Here is a 13,271-nt window from a genome sequence, read left to right as displayed (position 1 = left end):
ACTCTGTAATGTTTTATTGTTACTGCAGAGAGCCCCATGGCTACAATTATGTGTCCCTATGCTTTCCCCTGTGTGTGGTCTTGTGCCATTACAAATCACATAACCAAATCCCAGGGCTTTTTTTGCCAGAAAATAGGTGCAGGAACTCCCCTCTTCACAGTCACCCCTTGTCTCTGCCCCCTACCCACCTCTGAGCACCGTTCCAAGATGTGCCAAATGTGGCAGTGGGGGGGGGGGGGGATGCAAACAATTGGAACTTTCCCTTTTGGGCCACAGCTACCCCCTTAGATGTAAGGGGTAGTTGTGGCCACCCCTTACCGTGTGGTGACAAGTGGTCCTAGGGAAAAGCTATATAGTAAAGCTCTGCACTTTGACTAAATGACACGGAGTGCTGTCCATGGCACATACTTTATTTACTGTGATGACTAATGTAGAGAAGGCGCATGTGAGTGCCGAGCAAAGGGAAATGTTAGCTGAACCTACATGCAGTGTACTTGTTCATGTTTTTAGGGCGGCCTTTCTTAACCGGGGTTCCATGGTACCTAAGGGGTCCTCCAGAAGTTGCCTGGGATTCCTTGAGCAGCAAATTGATTTCCCACCTACTCTGACCAGCAATGCTAAGGGGCATTTTCCCACTGACCATCAATGTAAGGGGTCACTTTTACACTGACTACTAATATTAGAGTATTGTTTCCTTTTGTTTCCTGTTATTTATATTCATTTAGTTTTTAGGCTTTTATATAAAAACTTCCTACAACTTTCTGCTCACACTAATACACCATGAGTTGTAGTTTTATTTGTTTTTAACCGGAATTCCATGAGAATAATTATTTTTTTTCGGGGGGATTCCTTAACCTACCTGGCATTTAGATGCTGAAATCGGTATTTTGCATGGAAATTTGGCGTTTTATATTGTAGGCCTGTAATTCTTAGGAATAACTCACTTAAGTCTTTCCAAACAGATTGAAACACAAAATCATAAATTATAATATAATAAAAAACTATAAACAATAACAAATAATAATAATAATAATACTTTTTATTCAATAAATTTTAGTAAATAATATAATCAAAAACACTGACTTTTTTTGGTTAAACAAGGGTGCAATATTAGTAGTCATATTGCTTCAGTAAGCGTCCCGGGTATGGAAAATTGAAAAACATAGCACAGCACAAAGTCCGACATCTCAACCTGGTTTCTTTTCTGATTTTCCTTCCAGTGTAGTCACGCTTAGAGCAGCAAACCACACACATCCCTTGTGGGTGCTGCCTTCTTTTCCGTTGATGGAATGTGGTCCATAATGTGACAACCAGTCTGACGTTCTGGGTACACAACGCCAGCAGCACGACGTCCAGATCTATTTACAGGCGTTGGTGTTTGGTGCTTGAGAAATATAAGTTCGGCAAATGTTTTTGTAATTTTTGTTTTTGTTGCTTTCTTATGGCTGGATCCTTTTGTGTGTACCATGACAGTAGAGGTGTTGTGAATGGTACTCATTAGGCACACATCTTTTTTTTGTCGCGCCATCTCAGTGCCATCATTTTGCCTTTCTGCCAGGCAACTATTTCTCCTGCCTTGAGCTTTTTATTGCCAAAGGTTGGTGGCATGTCACGCTAGTTAGCTCTAAGGCCGCGTACACACGGGCGGACTGTTCGCCCAACTTTGTCCGCTGAACAGTGTTTGGGCGGACAGTCCGCTCGTGTGTGGGCTTTCAGCGGACAGTTTCAGCGGACAGTTGGACGGACAAGGTTTTTCGGAATTTCCGAAAAACTGTCCGCTGAAACCTTGTTTCAGCGAACAGCCCGCTCGTGTGTAGGCTTGTTCGTCAAACAAAGTTGCGCGCATGCTCAGAAAGGATTTTCACGCCGAAAGCTATAATGCAGTGTATAGGACGTCGTATTTTTCGTCCCGTCGTACGTGCTGTTCACGTCATCGCGCACGGTTTCAGCAAACTGTTCGTTCGTCGTGTGTGGGCATGTCCGTCCATGCTAATTTTGAGCGGACTGTTTGCTGAAACTGTTGGACGGACAAAGTTGGGCGAACAGTCCGCGCGTGTGTACGCGGCCTAAGCCCTTGTACACACGGTCGGAGAATCTGTCGGAATGAGTCTTATCGGACCGTGTCGTCAGATAATCCGACTGTGTGTGGTATGCATCCGTCCGACCCAATTTTCCAACATGTTGGAAATATTTCCCGACCAACTGGGCCGGACGGACCTAATCCGATCATGTGTAGAGCATTTTCATCGGACCAAGTGCCACGCATGCTCAGATCAAATTCCTACATCAAAGCTATTGGCTACTAGCCTGAATGTAGTCCCATCGTAACGAAATTACGTCACCACGTTCTGAAAGATCGGATTTTTCACCAACTTGGCCCGACCGTGTGTATGCAACAATTTCAGACACAATCCGTCGGACTAAATCCGACGGATTTGGTTGGCAAAACCTCCGACCGTGTGTACGTGGGCTAACGGCCCCATATGCATCCATCTTGTGCTGTAGAAGGAACTCAGAGTTCTGGAGAAGTGTAAAAATTATCTGTGGTTACACAGTAGCCCTGATTCAGCAATGGCTTAAATGAAAGTAAGAACAGAAATGGTTGTTGTTCCATAGTTACTGAATCTCTTGTTGAATTTGGTTTCTTTCCCGGTGTAAAGGATTAAAATCCATATGTAACCAGTGCTGGATTCACAGAGCATGAATGATTTCATGCCAAATCATGCTCTCTTAGCCCTTGTACACACGGTCGGATATTCTGATGGACAATGTCCGATAGGACCTTGTTGTCGGATAATCTGACCGTGTGTGGGCTCCATCGGACTGTTTCCCTCTGAGTATCCGACAGACCAAGTTTTCCAGCTGGGCTATAAAATTTTCCGACAACATGATCCGATCAGACTTTGTCCGATTGTGTGTAGAGAATTCCGATCGGACAAAGTGCCACGCATGCTCAGATCTAATTCCTAGACCAAAGCTATTGGCTACTAGCCTGAACGTAGTCCTATCGTAACGAAATTACGTCATCACGTTCTGAACGATCGGATTTTCCAACAACTTTGTCTGACCGTGTGTATGCAACAGTTTCGGACAAAATCCGTCAAACAAAATCCGTCGGACAAAATCCAACGGATTTGGTTGTCAGAATGTCCGACCGTGTGTACAAGGGCTTAGACGTGATATACTGTATCCAGCTGAGTCTTCCTTTGTAGGCCATCAGACTTTCGTCGATACTGATGTCTCTATCTGGTACATAGATCTGCTAAAAATGTTTTATAATAATTTGATATACCTCCCAAATCTTTTTCAGTTTTGGTGCTGGTCTCATCAAAATTCTTTATTATTTTGAAAGTGCAAATATTTCATTATAAGAGAAAATGTGTACTCTGACATGACGGTGCCAAAAAAAAGGAGTGGATAATAATTTGTTGGTTGTCCAATACCACTTCTGCAGGAGTTTCCCCACCACTCCCTTAAGAATTATGAGGCCCAGAAACTTTCAGAAGTCCTCTTTGGTCACTGGTTCCCACTTTCTGCTCCTTGCAAACCTCTGATCCGTAGCAGCTTGTTGTTCCTGGTACCGATTTGTCTCCGTAATGTTTTTTTCTATAACCTCATCGGTCAAAAAGAGTTGGAGGTATGCCAATGGGTTGTCATCTTCCACATCCACTTTGATACCAGGTGCTCCAGTAAATGGAAATCTTGGGGGTGCTGTGTGCTCCGTACCGCAGTCAATCGAGCACCAGTCACAGGATCATCTCTGAAATTGCTTTCCGTGCCTGATGACGAACTTCCCCACGAATCGCTATCACTCAATTCTGCAAGCGATTCTGTATCTCTGTCGCTGTTTTCCAGCAGGTCATATGGCGTTTTTGAGGTAGAGGCGTGCTTTTTTGATGCCATGGTCACTCTGCAGCTTCCAGAAAGTACAGTAAAACTCCAGGAAAGGGCACTGGATAAAGCACTGGGGACAAACTAAGGTCAATTTTATTTTATTTAGTAATGTAATCCAATAGGATTACAATGTATTGGTGTGTTTGTTTTATACTGGTTGAATTTGCTGCCGGTTCCACCTGCCTGCGTTGCCGCGCTCGCAGGGAACGGAAGCCAGGGCACACACAGTGATGCGGAAATCTGGCCGCCGTACACAGCAGGAGTACATCGCGGGATCCTGGGGACAAAGTAAGTAACCTCTTCCAGGATCCAGCGATGCGATCCCGAGTGTGTTGCTCGGGGTTACCGCTAATGGTACTGAAATCTCACCCCGATCCACACTCGGGAATACCGCCAGGGGGGTTAAGGTAAAAAAAGGTTAAGAAAGACCATATTTGGAGGGTTTAAAAAAGGGCTGTTAGTGCAGTGAGTGTTTTTTAGTTGTGTCATGCGGCAGTGTTCCAGTCGCACTGGGTGGTGGATGACTGACTTACTCCAAATTGTGCCCACTACCCATCACATACACAGCAGCAGAGCTGATTTACTAAAGGCAAATACACTGTGCTCTTTGCAAAGTGCAGTTGCTCCAGAGCTTAGTAAATGAGGACGAGCTCTGCTGACTTCCATCATCCAATCATGTGCAAGCAAAAATGCATTTTTTTTTATTTGCCTTGCACGTGATTGGGTACTTTTTGCAAAGTAAATCAATTCCATTTCCTTTCTTTCTATAACAGGATTGATGACAGAACATAGAGACTCTTTTCAAGATTTTCTATGGTTGATCATGCACTGTAATTTATTAGTCATAGATAGTGTAGAAAGATGTAAAAAAAAGGAAGCTACTTCCATATGACTTTTCACCTGACTTACTAGCTAACCATGTCTTATGCCTCAGTCTTTAGTAGATAAAGAAATTTGTTTAGGTGAAAGTTGAATAACTTTGGTTATGGAGAAAATAAGTCATCAGGAGACCAGCATGATGGCCCCTCTCTATACTACAGGAATAAGGCTTCATTGATATTTTTGCTGCCTTACAACTTTCCATGATTCTTCTACTGCAGAGATCTCCAAACCTTGCAAATAAAGGGCCAGTTTACTGTCTTTCAGACTTTAGGGGGGCTGGACTGTGGTCAACGGAGGTAGAAAATGTACCAGGCCCAGCATCAGTGAGAATAAACATGGCCTCAAGGTTGGAGGTCAGTAAGAGGAGAAGTAGTGCCCCATCATTGGTGTCAGTCGGAGGAATAGTGCCCCATCACTGGTGTCAGTGGAAGCAATCATGCCCCATCATTGGTATCAGTGAAAGGAATAGTGCCCCATCATTGGTGTCAGTGGGAGTAATAGTGCCCCACTATTGGTGTCAGTGGGAGTAATAGCGCTCCATCATTGGTGTCAGTGGGAGGAATAGTGCCCCACCATTGGTGTCAGTGGGAGTAATAGCGCTCCATCATTGGTGTCAGTGGGAGGAATAGTGCCCAATTACTGGTACTAGTGGTAGAAATAATGACTCTTCGTCAGTGTCAGTGGCAGAAATTATTCCCCACTGTTGGTGTCAGTGTGAGGAATAGTGCCCTAAGGACCGTATAAAGGCCAGCAAAGGGGGCGCATTTTGGAGACCACTGTTTTACTATATCAAAAACTCAATAGAAAAATTAACTTAACCACTTAAGGACCGCCGTATTGCCATTGTACGTCAGCACAATGGCACAGGCAGGCACAATCACGTACATCTACGTGATTGCCTTCCAGCGGGTGGGGGGTCCGATCGGACCCCCGTCCGCTGTTTACGGGGGACCGATTCGGTCCAGGAGCGCTCCGTGATGAGGGGATGGCCGTTGGTTTTCGGCCACCCCCTCTGGATCGCTCCTGGCCAATGAGAAGCTTCCTCCCCTGTGTATTGTTTACACAGGAAGGAGGAAGTGATGTCACTCTCCTCGGGGCGGTCTTTTTGACCGGACTACGAGGAGAAGAGTAAAAGTAAGTGTGCACCAACACTACACTGACATGTAGGTACACACAGGCACACAAACCCCCCCCGATCCCCCCCCCGATCGCCCCCCGATCCCCCCCCGCCCCCCCTCCCCCCCCAGTCACAGTGTCACTGATTGCATTGATCATTTCTTTACTGATCAATGCATTCAGTGTCAGTTGTGACAGTAAAAACTGTCAGGACAGTTAGTGTTAGGTCCAGGGTAGCCCCCTATCACCCCCCAATAAAGATTTAACCCCCTGATTGCCCCTAGAGTTAACCCTTTCACCCCCTTTTGCCAGTGTCACTAAGCGATCATTTTTCTGATCGCTGCATGTGTCGCTAGGTAGCTAGTTATTTTTTTAGGTTCACCGCCAGGTTTTTATATCGCTAGGTACCCCGATATACTACCCAATAATGGTTTTAACCCCTAGATTGCCGCTAGTTAACCCTTTCACCCCCTTTTGCCAGTGTCACTAAGCGATCGTTTTTCTGATCGCTGCATTAGTGTCGCTACAGTCGCTAGGTAGCTAGTTATTTTTTTAGGTTCACCGCCAGGTTTTTATAGCGCTAGGTACCCCGATATACTACCCAATAATGGTTTTAACCCCCTGATTGCCGCTAGTTAACCCTTTCACCCCCTTTTGCCAGTGTCACTAAGCGATCATTTTTCTGATCGCTGCATGTGTCGCTAGGTAGCTAGTTATTTTTTTAGGTTCACCGCCAGGTTTTTATATCGCTAGGTACCCCGATATACTACCCAATAATGGTTTTAACCCCCTGATTGCCGCTAGTTAACCCTTTCACCCCCTTTTGCCAGTGTCACTAAGCGATCGTTTTTCTGATCGCTGCATTAGTGTCGCTACAGTCGCTAGGTAGCTAGTTATTTTTTTAGGTTCACCGCCAGGTTTTTATAGCGCTAGGTACCCCGATATACTACCCAATAATGGTTTTACCCCCCTGATTTCCGCTAGTTAACCCTTTCACCCCCTTTTGCCAGTGTCACTAAGCGATAATTTTTCTGAACGCTGCATCAGTGTCGCTAGTGTCGCTAGGTAGCTAGTTATTTTTTTAGGTTCACCGCCAGGTTTTTATAGCGCTAGGTACCCCGATATACTACCCAATAATGGTTTTAACCCCCTGATTGCTGCTAGTTAACCCTTTCACCCCCTTTCACCAGCGATCACAGTATAAGTGTCACTGGTGACGCTGGTTAGCCAGTTAGTTATTTAGGTTCCCCGTCAGGTTTTTATATAGCGCCAGGGACCCCCATATACTACCTAATAAAAATTTGAACCCCCTGATTGCCCCTAGTTAACCCTTTCACCACTGATCACCGTATAAGTGTTACGGGTGACTCTGGTTAGTTTGTTTTTTATAGCATTTTATATTCAAATCCGGAAGGCAGTGCTTGGTTTTCGGGGTCCCGTACGTGGCTAGGCTCCCAAAAAGTCCCCCACATGTGGTATCCCTGTACTCGGGAGAAGCAGCAGAATTTATTTTGGGGTGTAATTTGACTTCTGCCCATAGCATGTGTGAGCAATATATCATTTAGTGACAACTTTGTGCAAAAAAAAAAAAAGTTTGTAATATTCCCGCAACTTTTGGCAAAATATAAAATATTCCATGGACTCAACATGCCTCTCAGTAAATTTTTTATTTTTTTTTGTCATTATTCAATCCCTTAGGACAAAAAAAATAAATATTCAATGGGCTCAACATACCCATCAGCAATTTCCTTGGGGTGTCTACTTTCCAAAATGGGGTCATTTGGGGGGGGATTTGTACTGCCCTGCCATTTTAGCACCTCAAGAAATGAGATAGGCAGTCATAAATTAAAAGCTGTGTAAATTCCAGAAAATGTACTCTAGTTTGTAGACGCTATAACTTTTGCGCAAACCAAAAAATATACGCTTATTGACATTTTTTTTACTAAAGACATGTGGCTGAATAAATTTTGCCCTCAATGTATGACTAAAATTTAGTTTATTCGATTTTTCTTATAACAAAAAGAAGAAAATATCTTTTTTTTTCGAAATTTTCGCTCTTTTTCCATTTATATCGCAAAAAAAAAATCGCAGAGGCAATCAAATACCATCAAAAGAAAGCTCTATTTGTGGGAAGAAAAGGACGCAAATTTCGTTTGGGTGCAATATTGCATGACCGCGCAATTACCAGTTAAAGCAGCGCAGTGCGAAATTGCAAAAAGACCTCTGGTCCTTAAGGTGTTTATTGGTCCGGAGCTGAAGTGGTTAAAGTATATCTATACCCGTAATTTTTTTGACTTTGTTGTAGCATAAGGAATGGTTTTAGAATTGGAGACGCAACAGGAATGGAAGCAAGCTTCCAAATTTAGGAGAAATACGCTCTCACAAAATTGTCACCAAAACAGGTGTCCCCATTCCATTTGATTTTTGTTTTGGTGACAATTCTTAAATGTATTTCCCACCACTTTTTGACCCAGTGTCACTGGACACCAGGACAAAAAAAGAGGGTGTAATTCCCCAAACAGAGATGAAGAAAGCAATAAGAATTGGACAAGGGGTGTAACATTCTCAAAGCCTTGGTATATAATTATGCTGCATATTTATTAAACATGGAAGAATAACTTCCATAAAGGTCTCCAGGGTTATTAACCAAACATTTGTTGCAGGCAAATGTAGCTGGTGCGTGTGTATTAACTGACAGTGATTGATTCACTGACAATAGTAGTTTGGTGAAAGTAGCATTCACTGCTTTATTTTTTATTTACTGTATTTATTTCAGGTACTTATATAGTCCCATCAATTTATGCAGAGCTTTACATATACATTGTACATTCACATCAGTCCCTACCCTCAAGGAGCTTACAATCTAAGGTCCCTAACTCACATTCATACATATACTAGGGCAAATTCAACTTGTTACCCATCTTCTAATCTGTATGTTTTATGCCTTGTACACACGGTCAGATATTCCGACCACAAAATCCGTCTGATTTTATCAGACGGATTTTGTCCAAAACTTGTGTTGCATACACCCGGTCGCACAAAGTTGTCAGAAAATCCGATTGTTCGGAAAGAGGTGACGTCAAACACGTACGTCGGGACTATAAACGGGCCAGTTGCCAATAGCTTTTGTCTCTTAGTTTATTCTGAGCATGCGTGGCACTTTGTCCGTCGGAATTGTCTACACACGATCGGAATTTATGCAATCGGATTTTGTTGTTGGAAAATTTTAGATCCAGCTCTCAAACTTTGTGCGTCGGAAAATCAGACGGAAAAAGTCAGATGGAGCCCATTTTCCATGTGTATGGGGCATAAATGTGTACAAGTGCTAGGGATTTCTCCATACACATCTATTATGTGCATTATTGTAGTGCACTCGTCCAGTCCTGCAAGTCACTCTAATATTTGGGGACACAGAGAGGGGTTTAATTGACACTAGGCAGTCTACACATCCCAGCTCCACCAGTAGCCTTTCTATTGATATTTATTTGATTTTCGTGATCTCTTACCTTGGTTTGGAAGCTGAATACAGTGACGGAAATGCAGACAAGTGCCGTAATTCCGAGACACAGGATCACAGATGTGGTATTATAATAGCTGAGAAGACAAAGGACACACAGTGAGGAAGGTGTCATTTGTAAGCACGTTATTCTAGTCTCAACTATGTGATGGAAGGTAAATCTCATTGAGGCAGGTCTAGATATCCCCTCATGTAATTTCAGTTGATCATATGAAACAATATATACTGTACGGTATATTGAAAACATTTTAAATGTGAGAAATGGATGTGATTATTGGGGTTCAAGGAGGTTATTCAAAAACTATAATGTACACAATCCTTTTATCTTAGTTGGTTTTAAATCTGTGAAATAAAATGGCTGATTTTAAATGAATAATTTATTTTTGAAAGAAATATTGGTACCTAAAAAGTCTTGTTTTTATGTAGCACCCTCCTAGGTAGGTGCTAGGTTTAGATAGGTTAGCTTTAATTTGGTTCTGATAGGTAAATTTAGTTGTCACACTGTAGGTATCATGGATAATTCTATTAGGTAAAAGCATATTTGAGCTCACTGTAATCAGTGAGCCCACTATCTGCTAGTTAGGTCTGATCTGTGTGCTCTGCTGCTCCCAGTCTGCATACGCTTCCTCTGTATCCTAGAGACTGGAGAAGTTTCTAGATAATAGGTGAGAAGCTATGCAGGTGGGAGCATGAATATGGATGCAGGTGCAGCCCATCCCAGAGAGGCAGGTTCTGAAGGCATGCCGAGTGGCTGCATATACTCTTGGGGCACACAGAGCTCTGGGTATTGTCCCAGAGTGGAGTACTCTCCCCAGGCATAAGCTGCTGAAAGAGGCCTTCATGGACAACTTGAAGGGATGAATGCAGAGACCTGGGTGCCTTTGAGGAAGCTGACTGAGGGGAGCTGTCCACCACAGATCTGTCTGGTATCACTGGAGGGCATCGCTTGGAAGATTGGAAGGAGGCATCCATCTGTCCTTGGGCCTTGTGAGTACAGACATTGCTGGACCTTGGGGACCTTGTGCTCTAGCTACTCCTCTGGTGCTTAGTATAGTCAGCTGTGGGTCTGTTAAAGGGGACCCCCTGGATAGTGTCCTGAAGAGCCCTGTCCAGATGCTGTCCACTTAAGCAAGAAAGGAAGATTAAGACTGGGTTCACACTATTGCGAATTAGATGCGGATTTCTCCGCATTCAATTCTAATGACAGAAGATTGTGACCGGCTCTCTATGGAGCCGGTTCACACATCACCATGACAACTGTGGAGCACATTGCACAGGAGTCCTGTGCTTTATTGGCTCCGTTCAGGTCCGAATTCAGGCAAAAATTCAGGCCTGAATCATCTCTGAAATGGAGAACAGGGACACACTGGACCCCTGCATGCAATCTTAGGCCGCGTACACACGCGGGGACTGTTCGCCCAACTTTGTCCGTCAAACAGTTTCGGCAAACAGTTCGCTCAAAATTAGCATGGACGGACATGGCCACACACGACGGACGAACAGTTTGCTGAAACCGTGCGCGATGACGTGAACGGCACGTACGACGGGACGAAAAATACGACGTCCTATACACTGCATTATAACTTTCGGCGTGAAAATCCTTTCTGAGCATGCGCGCAACTTTGTTCGACGAACAAGCCTACACACGAGCGGACTGTTCGCTGAAACAAGGTTTCAGCGGACAGTTTTTCGGAAATTCCGAAAAACCTTGTCCGTCAAACTGTCCGCTGAAACTGTCCGCTGAAAGCCCACACACGAGCGGACTGTCCGCCCAAACACTGTTCAGTGGACAAAGTTGGGCGAACAGTCCGCCCGTGTATACGCGGCCTTAGTGTGAACCCAGCCTAAGGGGTTGATTTACTAAAAGCATATGAACTATGCACTTTGCAAAGTGCAGTTGCACGCTGTAAGAGCTAATGCTCCAGAGCTTAGTAAATAAAGCAAAGCTCTGCTGACATTCATCATTCACTCACGTGCAAGCAAAAATGCTATTTTTTTTTTTATCTTCCTTGCATGTGATTGGGTATTCTTTGCAAAGTGAAACTTTACCTCATTTACCAAGCTCTGGAGCAAGTGCACTTTGAAAGGTGCACAGTCCATTTGCCTTTAGTAAAGTGGCAGGGGACGTGTCCTTTGTCTATATAGTTTGTGCTAAAAGCTGTCCCTTTTTTCTTATTTCACAATGTTGGGGAGGTCAACATAAGGTTTAGATGATGGTCTCCTTACCTGGAAAGCATTCCAGTAACATATGACATGGAAAGTGTCTAGAGAAATAGAAAAAAAATTACCATGTAAGATGACATAATAGAGTTTTGACTTGAGCATATTGTATTTTTCAAGACCAAGTGATGGGTTTTGTCTATGGCAACAATAGACAAATCTCAGCTGATTTAGTTATGCCACCCTGATAAAATTAAGCCTTGGATAGAAGGAAGCATATTTTTATCACAAACGCTGCATGTGCTGCCAGTTCCATCTATATTTCTAAATATAAAAAACGATCAATCTTAGGACTTATTCAAACAGGTGTAGAGGACTGTCCTCTGTGCAAAGCTGTTTATTTTGCATCCAGAGAATGCAGGAAGCCTGGATTAGGGAATGGAGTCAATGGAGACAAACTCACACATCCACGTTTGACAGGCGTGCAGGGACAGGTGCATGGCCCCAAAAAGCAATATTCCCATTGCTCATGTTCCTGGAATAGGCCATAGAGGAAGCGGGTGTTTTAGCACCAGCACACTGTGGATCGTCAAAATGACCATCCAAACATTTATTTGAGAAGACCACATCACAGTGGTAAGGTAAAACATTTCAGGGCCACGCAGGACCCCTTCATCAGGCATGTGACATGTCTGATGAAGGGGTCCTGTGTGGCTTGAAACATCGCACCATACCACTGTAATGTGATGTGCTGGCTATACATACTTTGATTTAAGGTGCACGGCCTCAGACTGTCTGCATTCTGGGCTGTGCACCTGATCTTGCATGTTTGTCAAACTTGAATGTGCAACTGAGTCTGGATATCCACTGTGTCTCCATTGATTAATACAGGCTGCCTGCATGCGGCTCCACACTGCTCTGAACGCATAAACAAATGACTTTCCATGCACTTCAGGCCTCTTTGCTCGTGTGAATGAGCCCTAAGCCTGTGCTTTGTCCATGCATATTAAAGAGAAAGTGCAGGTTTTCAAAAAAGAAAAAACAATCATATGCACCTAGGTGGATGCAGCATCCATGACAGCTTCAGTAACTGACAGTCACCTGTTTCTGCTCTGCCCCTCCAGTGCTCACTGGATCACCAGGCTGTGGAAGGGGCAGGAGCGGCTAGCTCAGGCCCACAGTCAGGATCCTTGCAGGGCATGGACTGGCTCTGTGATGTCAGTCAACAGCAGACTTTAGCATGCTGTTGGCTGAATATGGGTCACAGTAGTGCAGAACTAAGCGGACACTCCTGTGACCCACAGTAAAGGTATAGCCAAAATAGCTTTGGCCTTACTTCTCTTTAAAAAAAAGGTTCACTTTGAGTTAGACCTTCCTATCTGAATTTACCTTTACCTTCCTTTCACTGCCCTTTTCTCTCTGTTCAGCCAGCAAGGGGGAAAGAAAATTCCAGTGTAAGCAATGAGTCCCTAGAGTCCTAGCTTACACTGTGATGGTTGAGTGCTGTTCAGTGTTGTCACTTGGATTGGATCACACGCTCCTCCATACCTGGCAGTACCAAGCATTTCCTTTTGTTCCCAATGCTGGCTGATAATCACATTTGTGCTAATATTTACATGCGCAAAGTGTACACCCCATTGGTCCTATTGGTTGATAGGATGCAGGCAGCTCCTGTTGCCTAGTGTTCTTCATTACTAGGAAG

At 44.0% G+C, this 13,271-nt stretch overlaps 1 protein-coding gene across 1 annotated transcript in view; it reads right to left on the bottom strand.

The window, feature by feature from the left end:
* The window catches only part of LOC143984039 (protein lifeguard 2-like), a 43,843-nt gene that overhangs the window by 6,470 nt on the left and 24,102 nt on the right, over nt 1–13,271 (bottom strand). The window contains exons 8-9 of the mRNA XM_077484314.1: nt 11,636–11,673; nt 9,399–9,486 (exon numbers count right to left, since the gene is read on the bottom strand). Coding sequence (XP_077340440.1) covers nt 9,399–9,486; nt 11,636–11,673 — 126 coding nt within the window. The remainder of the gene's footprint in view (nt 1–9,398; nt 9,487–11,635; nt 11,674–13,271) is intronic.

The sequence above is a fragment of the Lithobates pipiens genome, unplaced genomic scaffold, assembly GCF_037356315.1.
Source record: "Lithobates pipiens isolate NorthernLeopardFrog02 unplaced genomic scaffold, aLitPip1_a1.2 Scaffold_16, whole genome shotgun sequence".
In the NCBI taxonomy this organism is placed as follows: Eukaryota; Metazoa; Chordata; class Amphibia; order Anura; family Ranidae; genus Lithobates; species Lithobates pipiens.
Note: the sequence above shows the minus strand (reverse complement) of the source record. Positions and strands in the feature narration are given on the sequence as shown.